General features: G+C 48.2%; 1 protein-coding gene across 5 annotated transcripts in view; it reads right to left on the reverse strand.

Moving 5' to 3' along the window:
* The window catches only part of LOC142020454 (fatty acyl-CoA hydrolase precursor, medium chain-like), a 45,102-nt gene that overhangs the window by 19,636 nt on the left and 7,565 nt on the right, over nt 1–17,901 (reverse strand). For 4 of the 5 annotated variants that reach the window (XM_075008253.1, XM_075008255.1, XM_075008252.1 and 1 more), the window contains exons 2-4: nt 13,303–13,507; nt 12,393–12,531; nt 3,571–3,704 (exon numbers count right to left, since the gene is read on the reverse strand). In XM_075008253.1, the coding sequence (XP_074864354.1) occupies nt 3,571–3,704; nt 12,393–12,531; nt 13,303–13,507 (478 nt within the window). Of the gene's footprint in view, nt 1–3,570; nt 3,705–12,392; nt 12,532–13,302; nt 13,508–15,655; nt 15,799–17,901 lie in introns of all 5 variants that reach the window. The other variant, XM_075008254.1, reaches the window with a different exon arrangement.

Below are 17,901 nucleotides of genomic sequence, written 5' to 3' on the forward strand. Positions count from 1 at the left end.
CTTAGCCTGTCTGGATGTCATTCTTGTGCCTCCATCATGGCGGATGATATTGCCTAAATATGTAAAGCTGTCTGTGCTGGGTAAGTTTGCATCCTCTACCATGATTGGTGCTGGTGATTCTATGTTGGAGAGTCATAATCCCTGGGTGTTTTTTGGCTAACTCTTAGTCCAACCTGGCATCCAAAGGTCCATAGGCATTATGTCTTTTCCTGCAGTATTGATGGGCATGGGAAAGCAACGCAACGTCTTCTGCAAAGGTCTTCGAGTGTGGAAAAAGGTGTCCATCTGATATCCCTTGATGCATCTGCTACTACTGTTCTCTGCATCACGCAAGCCGTGTCTATATGTGCGCCCCTCTTCGAAGTAGTGGCACTAACTTCGAAATAGCGCCCGTCACGGCTACACGTGTTGGGCGCTATTTCGATGTTAACATCGACGTTAGGCGGCAAGACGTCGAAGCCACTAACCCCATGAGGGGATGGGAATAGCGCCCTACTTCGAAGTTGAACATCGAAGTAGGGCACGTGTAGCCGATCTGCGTCCCGCAACATCGAAATAGCGGGGTCCGCCATGGCGGCCATCAGCTGAGGGGTTAAGAGACGCTCTCTCTCCAGCCCCTGTGGGGCTCTATGGTCACCGTGTGCAGCAGCCCTTAGCCCAGGGCTTCTGGCTGCTGCTGCTGCAGCTGGGGATCCATGCTGCATGCACAGGGTCTGCAACCAGTTGTCGGCTCTGTGGATCTTGTGTTGTTTAGTGCAACTGTGTCTGGGAGGGGCCCTTTAAGGGAGCGGCTTGCTGTTGAGTCCGCCCTGTGACCCTGTCTGCAGCTGTGCCTGGCACCCTTATTTCAATGTGTGCTACTCTGGCATGTAGACGTTCCCTCGCAGCACCTATTTCAATGTGGTGCTGCCCAACGTCGAAGTTGAACGTCGACATTGCCAGCCCTGGAGGACGTGTAGACGTTATTCATCGAAATAGACTATTTTGATGTCACTACATCGAAATAAGCTATTTCGATGTAGTGTGCACGTGTAGACGTAACCCCAGTCAATCACCATGTTGAAGAATAGTGCAGACATAACGCATCCCTGTCTGACCCCACTCTTGACTTTGAAAGACAGACTGCAGCATCCCACGCTGCATGTGAAGTTGGTGTAAAAGCTCTTGATGAGCTGGACCACTTGCAGAGGGATTCCGTAGGCTGTCAGAATGTGCCAAAGGCTTTCTCTGTGTATGCTGTCAAAAGCCTTCTCAAAATTGACGAAGTTTATGTACAACTGTCTCTGCCACTCTGTGTACTGCTCTATGATGTTTCTCAGGGTGAAAATCTGCTGTGTACATCCCCTTCCCTTGCAAAATCCAGCTTGCTCATTCCTCAAGACTTGTCGATAGCATTTGAGATCCACTGGATGATGACCTTGGCTACGATCTTGCTGGGTATGGATAGAAGTGTGATCCCACACCAACTGTTGCAGTCGCTGAGTGCTCCTTCCTTGGGAATCTTGATGACGACTCCATCGGGTATCTGCTGTCCTTCCCAATTGCTGTAAACAGTGGTTGGAGAATGGTGGCTGCAAGTTCTGGATCTGCTTTAAACAACTCCATGTTCAGGTTTTCAAGTCCTGGGGCTTTGACATTTTTCAGGGATTTGAGGGTGGCACTGATTTCTTCTTTCTCTGGTGGATCAACGTTAATATCAAGGTCGTCCTCAGCTTCCTGGATATCCACTACTTTTTCAGGTGGTGGTCTATTCAGAACTTCTCTGAAATAGTCTGTCCAGCATGCGTCTTGCTCTTTCTCTGTAGTCAATAACTGCCCTTGTCCTGCCATGATACCTGTAAAAAACAAGCTTGGTGATTCTGTACACATTTCCTTGCTCCCCTTGATTAGCTGCATCTTTAGCTTTTGTTGCAAGGTCCTCCATGAAAGCTCGTTTGTCTGCCCTCGCTAGCTGCTTCACTTTCCAGTTTGCCTCTCTATAATTCTACTCACATCTTTCTTGAAATCTGGCTGATTTAGCGTCTACCATCCTCTTCTTTATGTCCCATCTCTGTTCGACGGCTTTTCATGTATCAGGCTTGATCCACTCCTTCCTCTTCTACCTATCCTTGAAACCCAGATAAGCTTCACTGCTCTTTGTGTAGACTACTGCAATCTGTTCCCATTCTATGTTGATTTTATCTGTGATACCGGTAGGTACATCATCTCTTAAATCTTGCAAAGCTTGAAATCTGTTCTTCAGCTGAATGGTGAAGACTGTCTTCATGGTGACATCTTGTAGTTTTTCAACATTGAAGCGTTTTTGTGTGGGCATCTTAATGCCTGTTCTTCGCAGCTTGAGTTTCACAAGCGCCATCACTAGATGGTGATCACTACCAATGTGCACACCGCTCCTCGCTTTCACATTTTGCAAGCAGCATCTCTACATATCATTGATCATCAGGTGGTCAATCTGATTCTTATATCTGCCGTTTGGTGAACACCAAGTCAGCTTGTGAATGTCGCGGTGTGAGAAGAGCGTCCCTCCGATTACCAGACTGCTGATGGGACAAAACCCTACAAGTCTCTCACCGTTGTCTGCCCATGGCCCTGTCATAGTGTGTGTTGTCATTTCCCACTGTGGCATTCATATGACCCATAATGATGGAAGGTCATGGTGTGATGTAGACTCCATTTCTGCCTGCAGCTGCTTGAAGAAGGTGTCTTCAATTTTCTTCACCGCTGTCATTGGTTGGAGCATAAACATGGATCATGGTGATGTTCACTTGTCTTCCTTTCAGTCTGACGCTCATTAGTCTGGTGTTGACAGGTTTCCACCCTAGCAAGCATTTCTTAATCCCCTTCTTAAGGATGATGGCCACTCCCTCATACTGCTGGTCATCGGCTCTTTCGGAATACAGCACTGTTTCTCCTGTGCAAGTCTTCAGTCTCCCCAGTCCTGTCCATCTACTTTTACTAACACCAAGGACACGTGGGTTGTATCATTTCATTTCAGCGACTATTTGTGCTAGCTTGCCAGTGTCATACATGGTTCATTCATTCCAGAATCCAATTCTGGTCTTTGTCTTGGTGTCCATCATGATGGCAGTAGCTTCCTCACGGCTTTCGCTATTATCAGCCCTACAGGTCCCCACAAAAGAATTTGGAAGGCCACCGCACAAAGTTGTAGGAGAGTTCTTTGTTGCTGTTCCCGTAACATAGTGTTTTTCTAGGTCTGGGTCGTTAGCCCTGAGCTCAACCCCTAATCTGGAGGACCAGGGAATCACACTGAGTCTGGTCTCTACCCTTCGACCTGTCCGGCATGGGTGGCCCGACCAGGAGCGCTAGGCTCCTACTGACATAGCTCTAAGGGTCACTGAGACATACAAGCAACCAACCGTGACAAGGTAGTAATCTGTTGGGAGGAAGAGGTTATATATGTATTCTTCAAAGACCACAGTTTTGGGCCTGAAGAAATTCTTGCTCAATCATGAGCGTACTTCTTGACAAAAAAAAAGGGTGTGTGTGGGGCGGGGGGGGAGAGAGAGAGAGAGAGTTTGAGCAGACACATGGTAACAAAATATGTCTCACCTAAATAATCCAGGGATGCCTAACCTATACTGGACAGATACCACCACCACATTTTCATAGCTGGATAATGCCGAACCATCATATGTTGAAGCTGCGCCTAGAATTAAACCTCCTCCATGGATCCACACCATAACCTGAAAAAGCAGGATCCGTTAGAGCTACTTGTAACAATGAACTTGCTAATTTTGCAATAAATATCAAATACAACTCAAAGGGTTGCAGGTTGCAATATTTATAAACAGCACTATTTTAGAGCAATAGTTCAATTTGATAAACAAGGAGAAAAACATTGTTTATTTCAATACTTTGGTAGAAGTGTGACAAGTGACCCATACTAAGGCTCAATACATTTTTATTTATGTTTATCACCAAGATCATGATAATAAATTTCAAAATACCCTTTCTACCTAATCTTATTCACTTATACCTGTGTACAGTACTTAGGTTTTCAAAGGGTGTCAGAGGTTCTTTACCCTAACCAAGTTACTGAAATAATATTCAGCATTTCTGCTGTTCAACTGTTTGCTATAATTACATATAGCTCCTGACTTTGTATTTCTAACAAGGTGTTCCTATTCGGTGACTCATCAGAACTACGATGATTATTTTTATTATTTTACAGCACCCAATGGAATGATGGGCACCCTGAAATATAGATAAGAAGTCATGATCCTCAGATCCGACACAATGAAAAGGGATAAAAGAACAGCCGTGGGAAGCTGAGAGAGCAAGGACAGGTTAACCTTTGTAAAGTTACAGCACAGGTGAGAAGGCGAATGAACATCATGGCACAGTTAAAGATTATTAAATGAAATATACAGATGCCTTTGCTGGTAATTACTTATAGGCATCATGGAAGAAGTAAGCCTTAGGGAAGTATATGAAAGGAAAAGGTCCTATGGATAAGCTCAGGAAAGAGAAGTTACTCACCGTAGTAACGGTGGTTCTTCGAGATGTGTCCCCGTGGGTGCTCCACAATAGGTGACGGGCTTGCCCGGCGCCACAGATCGGATCTTCCAAGCAGTTTCTGCCGGACCGCGCATGCGCTGGCGCGCGCCGCTCCCTTGCACGCTCCTGGCCATGTGCGCGATCCGGTCCCCGCCAGTTCCTCGACCAACCGCCTCGGGTGCCCCTGCAAAACACTAACAGAGATCCGAAGCGGGGAGGATGGGCGGGTAGTGGAGCACCCACGGGGACACATCTCGAAGAACCACCATTACTACGGTGAGTAACTTCTCTTTCTTCTTCGAGTGTCCCCGTGGGTGCTCCACAATAGGTGACTACCCAGCAGTAACCCAAGATAGGAGGTGGGTAATCGGATTATGTGCAGCTTGTCCCCGAGAGGACCGCTGCAGAGAGACGGGTATCCTCTTGGAATACCCTGTGAAGGGCGTAATGTTTGGCGAAGGTGTCGTGGGATGACCAGGTCGCCGCTCTGCAAATGTCTTTTAACGCAACGCCCTTGAAAAAGGCTGTTGATGCCGCCACTGCCCTGGTGGAATGAGCCCTGGGAGTGGCCGATAAAGGAGTCTTTTTGAGCTCGTAGCACATTTTTATGCAGGATACAATGTGCTTCAAGATTCTCTGCGAGGAGAGACCCTCTCCTTTCGATTTGGGAGCGAGGGAGAATTCGAGTCTATCTGTTTTCCGGAAGGACTTGGTCCTGTCTACGTAGAAGGCTAGCGCCCTCCTCACGTCCAGGAGGTGTAGGCGCGCCTCTTCGTTGGAGTTATGAGGCTTTGGATAGAACGAGGGTAGAACAATAGGTTCATTGATGTGAAACTCGGAAGAAACTTCGGGAACAAAGGCTGGATGCAGCCGTATGGTTACCGCCTCCTTGGAAAAAACAGTGCAGGGTGGCGTTGCCATGACTGCCGCGAGCTCGCTCACCCTACGAGCTGACGTAATTGCAAGAAGAAAGGTCGTATTTATTGTAAGGAGGCGGAGGGGAACCGTGGCCAAGGGCTCGAACGGTGGTCCCATCAGTGTGGTAAGCACCAGGTCCAAGTTCCACGAAGGTGGAATCGGTTTCCGAGGGGGGTAGAGGTTTACCAACCCTTTGAGAAACCTGGTAACCATAGGGTGGGCAAACACCGTGTGCCCTTCCTCCTCATGTCTAAACGCCGAGATGGCGGCAAGGTGGACCTTTAACGAGGATAGCGAGAGTCCTCCTCTCTTGAGGTCCAGTAAGTACTCTAGAATTGTAGGTATAGGCACCGAAAGGGGGGCCAGCTGTTTGGTAGAACACCAAGCCGTGAAGCGATTCCATTTTTGTTTGTAGGTCTTCCTAGTGGAAGTCCTCCTGCTACTTTCTAGGACTTGCTGTACTCCCACTGTGCATGTGCTCTCTAGGGAGCTGAGCCATGGATTAACCACGCTTGCAGTTGCAGGCTTTGGGGGTGCGGATGCACTATGGACCCCTGGGCTTGCGTGAGCAGATCCAGTGCCACCGGAAGAGGCATCGGTGGACGGTCCGACATGCGCAGGAGTAGGGGGAACCATTGTTGGCGATCCCACGTTGGGACTATCAGGATCATCCGGGCCCTTTCCCTCCTGGCTTTTTGCAAAACTTTGTGGATCAGCACTGTGGGAGGAAACGCATAAAGCAGGGGGCCCCCCCACGGGATCGCGAACGCGTCCCCCAGGGACCCCCATCCCAGTCCTGCCCTGGAGCAGAATCGTGGGCACTGCTTGTTGTGCCAAGTGGCAAACAGATCTATTTGGGGAAAACCCCATGCGTGGAAAATCGGCCGTAGCAGGTCGGGACGGATCTGCCACTCGTGTGTGAGCGCAAAACTCCTGCTCAGCTGGTCTGCCTTCACGTTGTGCGCACCCGGCAAGTATGAGGCTTTCAAGATTATATCGTGGGCGATGCACCAGTCCCATAAGCGGATTGCTTCCGCGCATAAGGCACGGGATCGAGCTCCTCCTTGCCTGTTTATATAAAACATGGTGGAGGTATTGTCTGTACTGATCCCGATGACTTTGCCTTGTATGTGGTCTCGAAAGTGTTTGCAGGCGTTGAACACCGCTCTGAGCTCCAGTACATTGATGTGTAGTGACTGTTCCGTGGGTGACCACAGTCCTTGAGTCACCTCTTCGCCCATGTGCGCTCCCCACCCTATGAGGGAGGCATCTGTAGTGAGAAAAACCGATATTTGCGGCTGGTGGAAGGGGACCCCTGTTAGCAAGTTCCTGGGGTTTACCCACCATTGCAGGGATTTGCGCACCCCGGCTGTGGGCGACACCACCCTGTGAACGGTGTGTACTGCCGGTTTGTATACACTCGCCAGCCAGTGCTGCATGCTGCGCATGTGTAACCTGGCGTTCTGCACTACAAACGTCGCCGCTGCCATGTGGCCCAGCAGCTGCAAGCACGTCAAGACCGGCACCGTAGGGCTGAAGGTGATGACTTGCACGAGGGAACCGATGGCTTGAAAGCGAGCCTCTGGTAGGTATACTCTCGCTGTAACCGAGTTTATGCGAGCCCCTATGAACTCTATGTCCTGTGTGGGGTCTATTTGTGATTTTGCCAGATTGATAACCAGGCCAAGTGAGGAGAACGTGTTTGCTGTGACGCGTATCATGCGCAGAACCTCCCCTTTCGAGGCCCCTTTGAGCAGGCAGTCGTCCAGATACGGGAAAATAAATACCCCCTGTCTGTGCAGGTAGGCTGACACCACTGCCAAGGTCTTGGTGAAGACTCTGGGGGCCGAGGAGAGGCCAAACGGTAGGACCTTGTATTGGAAGTGTTCGTTGCCTACCATGAACCGGAGGAATCGCCGGTGAGCCGGATGGATGGTTATGTGGAAGTACGCGTCTTGTAAATCGAGGGCTGCGAACCAGTCTCCATCGTCCAGTGCTGTAAGGATGGAGGCGATCGTGGTCATCCGAAAACGTTGCTTGCGCAGGTACCTGTTGAGGCCGCGAAGGTCTAAGATGGGCCTCCAGCCTCCTGTCTTTTTCTCCGTGAGGAAATACCTGGAGTAGAACCCTTTCCCGTGCAGTTGCTCCGGCACCCTTTCCACCGCCCCTATGAGCATGAGATGGTCCACCTCCTGCCTGAGCCTCGCTACCTGGGAGGCCTCCTGGAGGTGGGGCTTGGGTGGAGGTCGTGACGGTGGGAGCGACTGGAAGGGGATGGCGTACCCCGTGGCTATGATCTCCAGCACCCATTTGTCTGTGGTGATCCTTTGCCACTGGTCGTAGAATGGTCGGAGGCGATGGTGGAACAGCCGCTTCGGATGACCTTGTGTGATGGTAGTGATGGCGCAGCCCTGGATCTGTATGTCAAACTTGTGGCCTTTGGCCCCGCCCCGAGGACGCACGGCTCTGTTGTGAGCGTCGCCTGGGAGCTCTGTACTGCTGGTGCTGTTGATGTCGCCCTTGCTCATAACCCCTGTGATACTGGGGGCGCTGTTGCTGGTACTGGTACCGCCTTTGCTGAGGGTAGTACCTTTTCTTTGTGTATGGAGGGGTGTAAATCCCCAGGGTCCTGAGTGTGGCTCTTGAATCTTTACTGGAATGAAGGACCGAGTCAGTTGATTCAGCAAACAGCTTCTGCGAGTCGAAGGGAAGGTCAACTATCTTCGCCTGCAGATCCCTCGGTATACCCGAGGTCTGGAGCCAGGACTCCCTTCTCATCACCACTGCGGTTGCTGTGGAACGTGCTGCTGTGTCCGCAACGTCCAAAGCAATCTGAACTCCCGTCCTCTAAGCCGCGTAGCCTTCTTGCACTATGGCCTTGAGGACCGGCTTTTTGTCCTCTGGAAGCGAGTCCATGAGGGAGGTTAACCTGTAATAGTTGTCAAAATTATGGTTCGCTAAGTGCGCTGCGTAATTTGCCATTCGCAACGTTAAAGTGGAGGAGGAGTAGACCTTTCTGCCGAACAGCTCTAGCTTCTTGGCATCTTTGTCTGTTCCCCCTGTTTTAAATTGAGATGTTTTTGATCTTTGTTGCGAGGACTCCACCACCAGGGAGTTTGGCTGTGGGTGGCTAAACAGGAACTCCATGCCCTTCGCCGGCACGAAGCATTTTTTATCCGCTCTCTTTTGGACAGGCGGAATAGTTGCAGGGGTCTGCCATATCGTAGTGGCGGACTCTAAGATCGCTTCATCAAGCGGTATTGCTACTCTGGAGGAGGCCGGAGGTCTCAAATTTTTGAGGAGCTTATGGTGTTTCTCTTGCACCTTTGCTGTCTGGATGCCTTGCGTGAAGGCCACCCTCTGAAACAGCTCCTGAAACTGTTCGAGATCGTCCGTAGGATGGACGTCCCCTAGGGCCGTAGCCTCGTCCGGGGAGGAGAGCGAGGAACCGCTGGGGTACGTCTCTCTGGACCCTTCCGGTTCCTGCTGGTGATGGTACACCCTCTCGCTGGAGGTTTGCGAGGGAAAATCTCGGGGTTCCATGACCAGTCCCCCCTGAGATGCTTGAGTCTCTGTCCCCGGTCGCAATTGCCCTCGGGGGTACGAGATAGTTTGTGGGGATCTTTCCCTAGTAGATTGCCGATGGTGTGTATGCCCCGCGTGGTAGGGGCGACCATGGCAGTATAGGCACTGTTCTTGGGAAGGTGACCTAGACCACTCCCTTGGTGCGTACCCTCTGCGTCTGGCGGAGGGAGATCGTTGAGACACTGGAGAGAGCGATTTCGCATAATAGTCCAGCGGTTCGAACCCCAGGAAGGGTGAAGGTGGTGCCAGCCATGGTGAGGCTGGTTGTAAAAATGGAGAAGGGGGCTCCAGGTAGGCTAGGGGTGACCCCTGCCTTCTGGTTGGAGTCTGCAACATGAGCGGAGGGCTGTGAGAAAGCAGCTCCACAGCCCTGTCCGGAGAGGGGCTGCAATGCCTCCTCTTGTGTGCAGCCTTCCCCCTCCCTGGAGGAGGTAACTCCACCCCCTGACGCGCGGGGGATCCCGGCCCCGTCGGCACCGTGCTAGGCACGCTCGAAGGCGGTGCCGCACGTGCGGTGTCCTTCTGCGCCTGCAGGCTACGTGCCTGCGCGCTCTGCACCACCGGTTCCCTGGGGGTCGGTGCTGCTGCCTGCGGTGCCGCCGGTACCGGCGCTTGTTTAGCCGCCGCCCTGCCTGCGGTGCGGGGCGGCTGGCTGATTATCGGAGGCTGAGCCGCTTCCACGTGGCTCTCCGTGCCGCCGCCGATCAGCTGTTGCTGCGGCTGGGGGCTGCTTGCTCCTCCCGTCCCGCTCACTGTTGCTGCCGGCAGGGATCGGGCTGGAGAGACTTTCCTCCGTTTTTGCGCTGATGGAGTGAGGGAGGCAGCTTTCCTTTTAAGGGCCCCGGAGGGTCCCTCCTGCTGCGGCCGCTCCGGCACGTCTGGCTGGAGGGCCTTATCAAGAAGCAGCATTTTAATCCGCATCTCCCTGTCTCTCCGTGCTCTGGTTGTTAATTTAGCACAGAAGGTGCATTTCTGTGCCACATGGGACTCCCCCAGGCACCTTATGCATAGAATGTGCCCATCGGACGCTGGCATCGCGTCTCGGCAGGACTCACATTTTTTAAAGCCTGAAGAGGACATTGTTGGTGAGTGTTTGAGTTTTTAAGCGGGTACTTAGCACCTTCTTTGTGCTGTTTCCCCGTCCGATGGCCTGCCTCAGCAGGAGGGCTGATGGCCGTAGCTCCTGGCCTCCGGCGCTTGTTACTGGGACTGGACTGAAGCTGTCCCGCTCGTAGTTTGTTTGTTGTTGTTTGTTTTGTTTTTTTTTTTGCAAAATAACAACCAGCTAACTCGTAGTAGCCTAAGTACCTGAAAAACTTTTAAAGAAAAAACAGATAAAGTCGTTGAATACGCTATTTGGCCTTAGCCTAGTCGGATTCCGTCTGCAGCCGACGGCGGTTAAGAGGAACTGGCGGGGACCGGATCGCGCACATGGCCAGGAGCGCGCAAGGGAGCGGCGCGCGCCGGCGCATGCGCGGTCCGGCAGAAACTGCTTGGAAGATCCGATCTGCGGCGCCGGGCAAGCCCGTCACCTATTGTGGAGCACCCACGGGGACACTCGAAGAAGAAGAACATTTCAAGCACAAGATGCTTCATGCAAGAAAGTGTGGAGAAAGTTGTCAGAAAAGCAGGCAAATAGGATTAAAAGGCTGCTGTTGTTTGCAGCACAGAGGAAGTGGGTTAAAGGTATGTGCAATAAATATGAGAAGAGATAGGTAGAGAGGGGCGGAATTATAGAAGGCCTTGAAAGTGAAGGCTAGAATATTGATCTTAGAGTAGGGAATTGGAGAAAGAGTCAAAGAAGATGATCAAAATGAGATAAGGAAGCAGGTACATGTTTGTGTGGACTGGCGAGCGGGCAATGTGGATGTGAGGGAGGCCAGAGAAGAGGCTGTAGCATTCAACACAGGTGACAAGATGGTACAAGAGATAAGTTACGGATGTGTGGACACAGAAACAGATTCAAACAGGACCATGGACAGGAAATTAGTAGTACTCTGATAGATGGCGACTGGTCAAGTCTGGGTATGTGGGACAGAAGTCTGGGAAAATCAGAACTCTTCGTGGACGAAGACTACCACTGGCAGACTCCATTCAGTGGTAGGTGGATTTGCTGTGCATGTGCCTCTCAAATTTGAACTCACACCATCCACAAAAAGATCTAAGCAGTGTGCCAGAAGAGAGTTTCCTTTTGGTCAGCTCAAGATGAGCTCCACAAAGCCACGCTCAGCTGAAAATTGTTCTTTGAAGATCCTAAGCTGCCAGGAAAAATGGGCATTCTATGAAAATCATTTATCACCAAATACCTTTACGAAACAAAGTTCGAGGGCCTCAGTTCACTATTTTAATACTATAGTGGACAAACGTGAAATTGATAGTATTTCCAACTTTTCTGGACACCTTTGTCACACTAATGCAATCTAGTACATGGTTTCCCAAACGGGGGGGGGGGCGTGCCCCCCTAGGGGTGTGTGAAAAAATTCCGGGGGGATGAGGGGGAGCGGCGTGAGGTGACCCAGCCCCCTCCCCCCCATCATTCTCTCCACCCAAAGAAAGATCCGGCCTTTGCTTCTGGCTCTCAGCCCCTGCCATTTTATGTGGATGACCTGGCGCAGCTGCTATAAGAACCAGGCAGCCAGCGAAGACCCACGTGGAGCTAGCTGCCTGCTGCAAAAGTGACTGAATGGGGGTTGGAGTGGTAGGAGGAGGATGGGGTTAGATGGGGGCTGGGGACGGGGTAAGAGCACGGGCTAGTTGTGCCTGGCTTTGTGGGAGAGGAGTGGCTCAGGCAGGTGGCCTGCGGGGCTCAGGCAACTGGAGCTGGCAGGTGGGTGACTGGCCCTGGCAGCACAGAATGGCTTGAGCAGGCAGCTGGCCCCAGCAGTGTGGGGCTTGGGCAGCTGGCACATGGCTGGGGTGTATGGCTGGTGGGCAGGCAGCTGGTCCCAGCAGTGTGGGGCTCAGGCAGGGGGCAGGCAGGAGGCTCAAGCAGGCAGCTCTGGCAGTGCAGATTTTCAGGTGGGTCAGTGGCCTGCTCAGGCAGCTGGCACAGGGCTCTGGGACCCGGCACAGGGCTCAGGCACCCAGCCAGTTGGGGCTGCACCAGGCATCCAGAAGGAACCAAGGAAAACAATTTGTGGTTATTTTAATTTTAAATAATATTTTTATATCAAATTTTTGTGTTTATTTTAAATTACAAATTGAATTTTTTGTTAAAAGGGGGTTGGATGATGGTAAAAGAGAGGTGGGGGAGCGTGAGGGTTTCTCAAAAATCAAAAGGGGGGGCATGATGCTGAAAAGTTCAAGAACCACTGATCTAGTAAAACACATAGGTGAAGCTACAGGTACAGCAATAAAGTAGCTTTGCTTACGGGTAATTTAGCTTTCTTGTTTGAATGGGCAGGAGTGAAAACATTCAGGTACAAACAATCTTCAGAAACTGTTAAGGGAGGATGTTTAGCTTTTAACATTGTCATCAGTCTCTCTATCCACTCGATGTCTTGCAGGCACCTGAATGACACAAGGAAAATGATAATAAGGCACAATCATGTTAGTTTTACGTGATACTAGATTTCTGATAACAGCATTGCTGACGCTGAACATATTTTCAGAATGATCCAAAGTATCTATTTCACAACACCACATTATCTCAAAAGAAGGAAACCAGCTTTAATCAAGAATTGGAAATAATGATCTGAGGCTCCCGGGGGAGTGTGAATTTCCCAGGCTACTGGGGGAGGGGGTGTTCCAGCCAGTTCTGCGTGAGATGGATGAAAAGGAACCCCTAGATATTGAACCCGGCCCTGGTTGCTGCTGACTCCTTCCAGCAGAAGGGTTACACACATATAATATTTTCTCCAGACCTCTAGCCTAGCTTGTATTCCAGATGTATTTATTAAGGACAACTTTAACTAGATTGGCAGAGCATCCAAAGTTCAAATGTAGACTTTTATTCTCATTTTCTAAAATAAACAGTTTTCACAACTATCAGGTAGATTTCTAAGCACATACTGGTTTTCTGATAGTACTGAGCTGTTTTAGTAAAGGATAAGAACACCTTTCAATTCACAAGAGAAATGACAGGAGGATTTTTAGAATTTTACATGTTCCTTATGGAACCCATCATTACCATGAACACACATTCAACAAAGCCAAACTCCTTTTGCTAGGATACATAAAGTTACACAATCTCAGAAATGGGAAAACGGGCATATGTGACTCAATTCAGATGTATTTACTAAACAGGGTAGCTAGGCAGAGCCTAACACATTCAGATCTTACATTGGTGGGTAGGCTGTTGCAACTCTCACACCTTTCCATGGTTCTGGTGGTTGTGGGGGTGAAAATCTCAGGGATCCAAGAGGTGGTTTTGCAAAAGGAATTCCAAGAAAAACATTCACGAGCCCATCTGTTCCTTTCACACCGGTCTGTTTTCCCTGGAGTCGCCCATATTTGGTAGCCACTTCTGGTTGTGCACCTTCATGCCCTGTGCAACATATTTTTAAAATATCAGCATATTCGCAAAGAGACAGATTTCCTGGTTGCACATCAGTGACAAGATGTGACCCATATTCCCCCAGATTCAGAACCTTCCTAACCCCACTTTCACATCACAACCGTTCTCTTAGTAACCCACTTGATGAACAAACCTCACAGACTTTCTGGGTAATACAGGGATTTTTAACTTTGGTATAAGGAGCATTGTCGCAGAGTGAACAGGGAAACCACAACAACTCTAAAACAGTGGGGTGGGGTGGAGAGCAAGAGAAAAGTGACCATCTTAACCATGAAAGGTAAGGGGCAGATTGAGAACTGATGACAGCAGCTTTGGCAGTGTTATTCAGCTTGGTCAGTACAGCGAAGCAGCAATTTGAGGGGACAGGCCCCATCAACCCTCCCCCTCCACACACATCACCTCTTTCCAGGAGGTGCTAAAGCTCTGGAAAACTCTAGGTTTTGGGGCAGATAACTTGGCAATTAGTTGACTGGGGCACTGTATCTAATGTAATTCCTATGTACAAGAAAGAAAACTAAATAAATATTAGACCCACTGAGCTTGAATACAAACTTGCTGACATTTTGTGACAAATCACTTAAGGGACTCTGGTCAGCCTTAAAATTTGAATAGATATTCTTACATTGTTACTAACTCTGAGAGAGAGAATGAGGGAGATAGAAATTGCTATGATTCTGGGGTTCTATCTCAGCTCTGGAAGGGGGCCGGGGTCAAATGGGTTACAGCAGACAGCAATTAGATTCCAGCTCTATATAAGAACATTACAATGGCAATACTGGGTCAGACCAATGGTCCATCTAGCCCTGGATACTATCTTCCAATAGTGGCCATTATGAGGTGCTCCAGAGGAAATGAACAGAAGAAGTAATCATCATGATCACCCATCCCCAGCTCTTGGCAAAAAGAAGCTAGGGACAAATCTACCCATCTTGGCTAGTAGCCATTGATGGGCCTATCCTTGAACTTATTTTGTTTTTACTAGAGAACCCTGTTATAAGTTGGACCCTTACACTATCCCTGGGAAAAGAGTTCTACAGGTTGACTGTGAAGAAAAAAAAATTGGTTTATTTAAGATCTGTTGTCTATAAATTTCATTGGGTGAACTTCTTGGCTGTGGCTATACTACCCCTAGCTTTCACAGGGGCATCAAATTATGGCTGCTGGAAAATGCAAATGAGGCACTGAATATTCATGTCAGCGCCTCATTTGCATTTTCAAACAGCAGTAATTTACATGCCCCTTCCAAAAGGGAGGGGTAGTGTAGCCACAGCCCTTGTATTACAAAACAAAAACGCAGTCACACAGCACTCTAAAGACTAACAAAATAATTTATTAGCTTTCATGGGACAGACCCACTTCTTCAGATCTGGAAATTCTACGCTATGTCAGTAACAAAATAAATAAAACATTTCCTTATTTTATTTTTCCCCTTCATTCATGATTTTCTAGACCTCTAACATATCCTCCCACCTGTTAGTCATTTCTTTTCCAAGATGAAAAATCCCAATCTCTCCTCCAATGGAAGCTGTTCTTGACCGCTAATAATTTCTGACCCCTTTCAGTACCTCTTCTTTTTGTAGATGGGGAGACCAGATCTGCACACAGTATTCAAGTTGTGGGCATGTCATGACTTTATATAAAAGGCAATGTGATACTTTCTGTTTTATTAGCTATTCCTTTCCTAATGATTCCCAATATTCTGTTTAACAGCAGCGGTCCAAACGCAAATCCCGGCAGCACACCACTTGGCCCTATTTTTCCCCCTTTTCTTTTAAGTGGAGTACCAGGCAATGTTTTCATGATGATCTAAGGATCATTCAATTATTTGAATGGCAAACCTTTTGTTATTCAAGCTCATTACCTACTAAATAAAATTGTTAATCTTTAAATTGCTACAGGACTGCCTTTTATTTATTTGCATGGCCATTTCTAAGTTTTTGGCAAGTGCAGATGTAGCCAAGGAAAGATAAACACCCAAAAGAAATCTCAAGCCAAACCAGTCAGTAACAGGAGTTAAAGCAAGAGGCCAATAACATTTGAAAGTGCTCCTAAATATCTAGTAGACATTCTCCCCACTTTTCCATTGTAACACAGCTTTAAAAATGATCAGCAAAATACCTAAGTACGGGCCATCCCTCATGTCCGAGAGTGCCCTGCAACATTATATAACTGGTTTCTGTGTTCTTCCTGAATCTGGGCTTGTATATCCTTATCCTACAATGTACTCAGCACCTTGCTGCATCAGGACCACAGTTGGCCTGCTAAGGGAACACAATCGGAGAAATAACAATGTTAGGACCCCTTACCACAAGCACACTAGACCCTGCTTTTGGGCATGCGGACAGAGGAACCCTATTTTTGCTAGTATTATCACCTTCATTTGAAAGGCTTGGCTGACTGTATTACACAGGTTTTTACTTTTTTTAATTGCCTTATTGCTTCTAAAGAGGTGGCATTAGAGACACGCTGCTGGATAAACTGGCTCACGTATACCTCTAACTGGTCTTCCCCCCACCCTTTTTTTTTTAAGTTTACTGAGTAGTTTTGCCATAGTTTGTTTACCTAGGAAGGTGTCCCCAACTTGTGACAAGCTGAACCACAAGAACAACTTGACAGCCTAGCAGGCTGCACAACTGACAGTGACACTTATGACACTGTGTTAGTATTAAAGACAAATAACACGACCCCAGACCACATGAAACAAAATTTTAGAGTAAAAGAAAAAGTTTTAGCAGAAGGATGATGGGTAAAAATCCTTTTCTTTTTTTTTTTCCTTCTTGCTTAAGCCTTTTATGGCTAGTCAAGAGCTGTCAAAACCCTACCCAAGGAGGCCCGAAAGTGGTGGGGGTCACTTTGGTTGGCTTAGGGCCTGGCCCGATAGAGACTGCAGGAACCAAAGAGGCTTCCTACCAATTGGTGCGACAAAGCAGTCTCCGTGCCACAATTTGCGAGTTATGGGATTCTTATGCAGCCAGCTGGACAACTGGACCTTGGCACTAAGGTACAGTAAGACCCCCAAAAACGTATGTGTACCACAAAAGGTTAATGTATTAAGGTGTGGCCAAACAAAAGGAATTGTTTTTCTTTCTCTTTAAGGAAGGTAAACCACCTGTGTCTGTGCCCTAGAAAACAGCGTGTTCCGCCCTGGGCTGTTTAAGCCATGAGACTGGGGCACTGTACCAACAAATGAGTACAGAACTGACTTACCAACAAGAAAAAACACAAGCAGTTAATTGCAAACTGTTTTAACTTTTTAACTCTTACAATGCTGCAATTAAAACAAAAAAGCAGTCAAGTAGCACTTTAAAGACTAACAAAATAATTTATTAGGTGAACTTTCGTGGGGCGGACCCACTTCTTCAGACCACAGCCATAGCAGAACAGACTCAATATTTTTAAGGCAGAGAGAACCAAATATAGTAATCAAGGTGGACAAATCAGAAAAAAAAATTATCCAGGTGAGCAAATCAGAGAGTAGAGGGGCAGAGTGGGGGGGAGTCAAGAATTAGATTAAGCCAAGTATGCAAACGAGCCCCTATAATGACCCAGAAAATTCCTGGGTTCAAACCACGTTAATGTGTTGAATTTGAATATAAAAGAGAGTTCAGCAGCCTCTCTTTCAAGAGTGTCGTGAAAATTCCTCTTCAGTAAGACACAAACTTTTAAGTCATTAACAGAACAGCCAACTCCATCAAAATGCTGGCTGACCAATTTGCGGATCAGGAGTGTTTTTATGTCTCTTTTGTGCCCACTAACTCTTTGTCTAAGAGAGTCTGAAGTCTGTCCAATATACAAAGCATCTGGGCATTGTTGGCACATGATGGCATATATGATGTTAGCTGAGGAACATGAGAATGTGCCCATGAATTGTGAAGCCTAACAATAAAGCCAAATTTTAGTTCCTGAAATTTCTGGAAATTTCATGAAAAACTCCTGGCTCGTTCACCAGCTGTAGACCCGGGGCTGGGGGGGAAGGTAGTAGGATTTATGGACTGGGGAAGGCTTGCCAAGGTTTAAAGATTTCAGGTTTTCACTTTTTTTGAGTTAACAACGGAGTCTGAGACAGAGCCTGTCTCAGGCTAGAGGTGATTTTTTTGCGATTTTTAGTCATTACACAGACAATATTTTCAGCAGCACTTATGGTTTGTTTACTTCGCCGTACCATGATATTTGAGCAGCACTTAACAAATACAAACTGAAGGTGTACAACAGAGTCAGTATTTGGTTACAATATTTAACAATATTTTAACAGCAATACCAGTTAATTAACTAACTCCACTTATGGTTTAAACTTATGCGAAGCAACCAGGATGCAATACTTATTGATTTGTTTGAACCCTTTAGAAGCTGAAACCAGCTCGCTT

The sequence above is a fragment of the Carettochelys insculpta genome, chromosome 14 (assembly GCF_033958435.1).
Source record: "Carettochelys insculpta isolate YL-2023 chromosome 14, ASM3395843v1, whole genome shotgun sequence".
Lineage (NCBI taxonomy): Eukaryota > Metazoa > Chordata > Testudines > Carettochelyidae > Carettochelys > Carettochelys insculpta.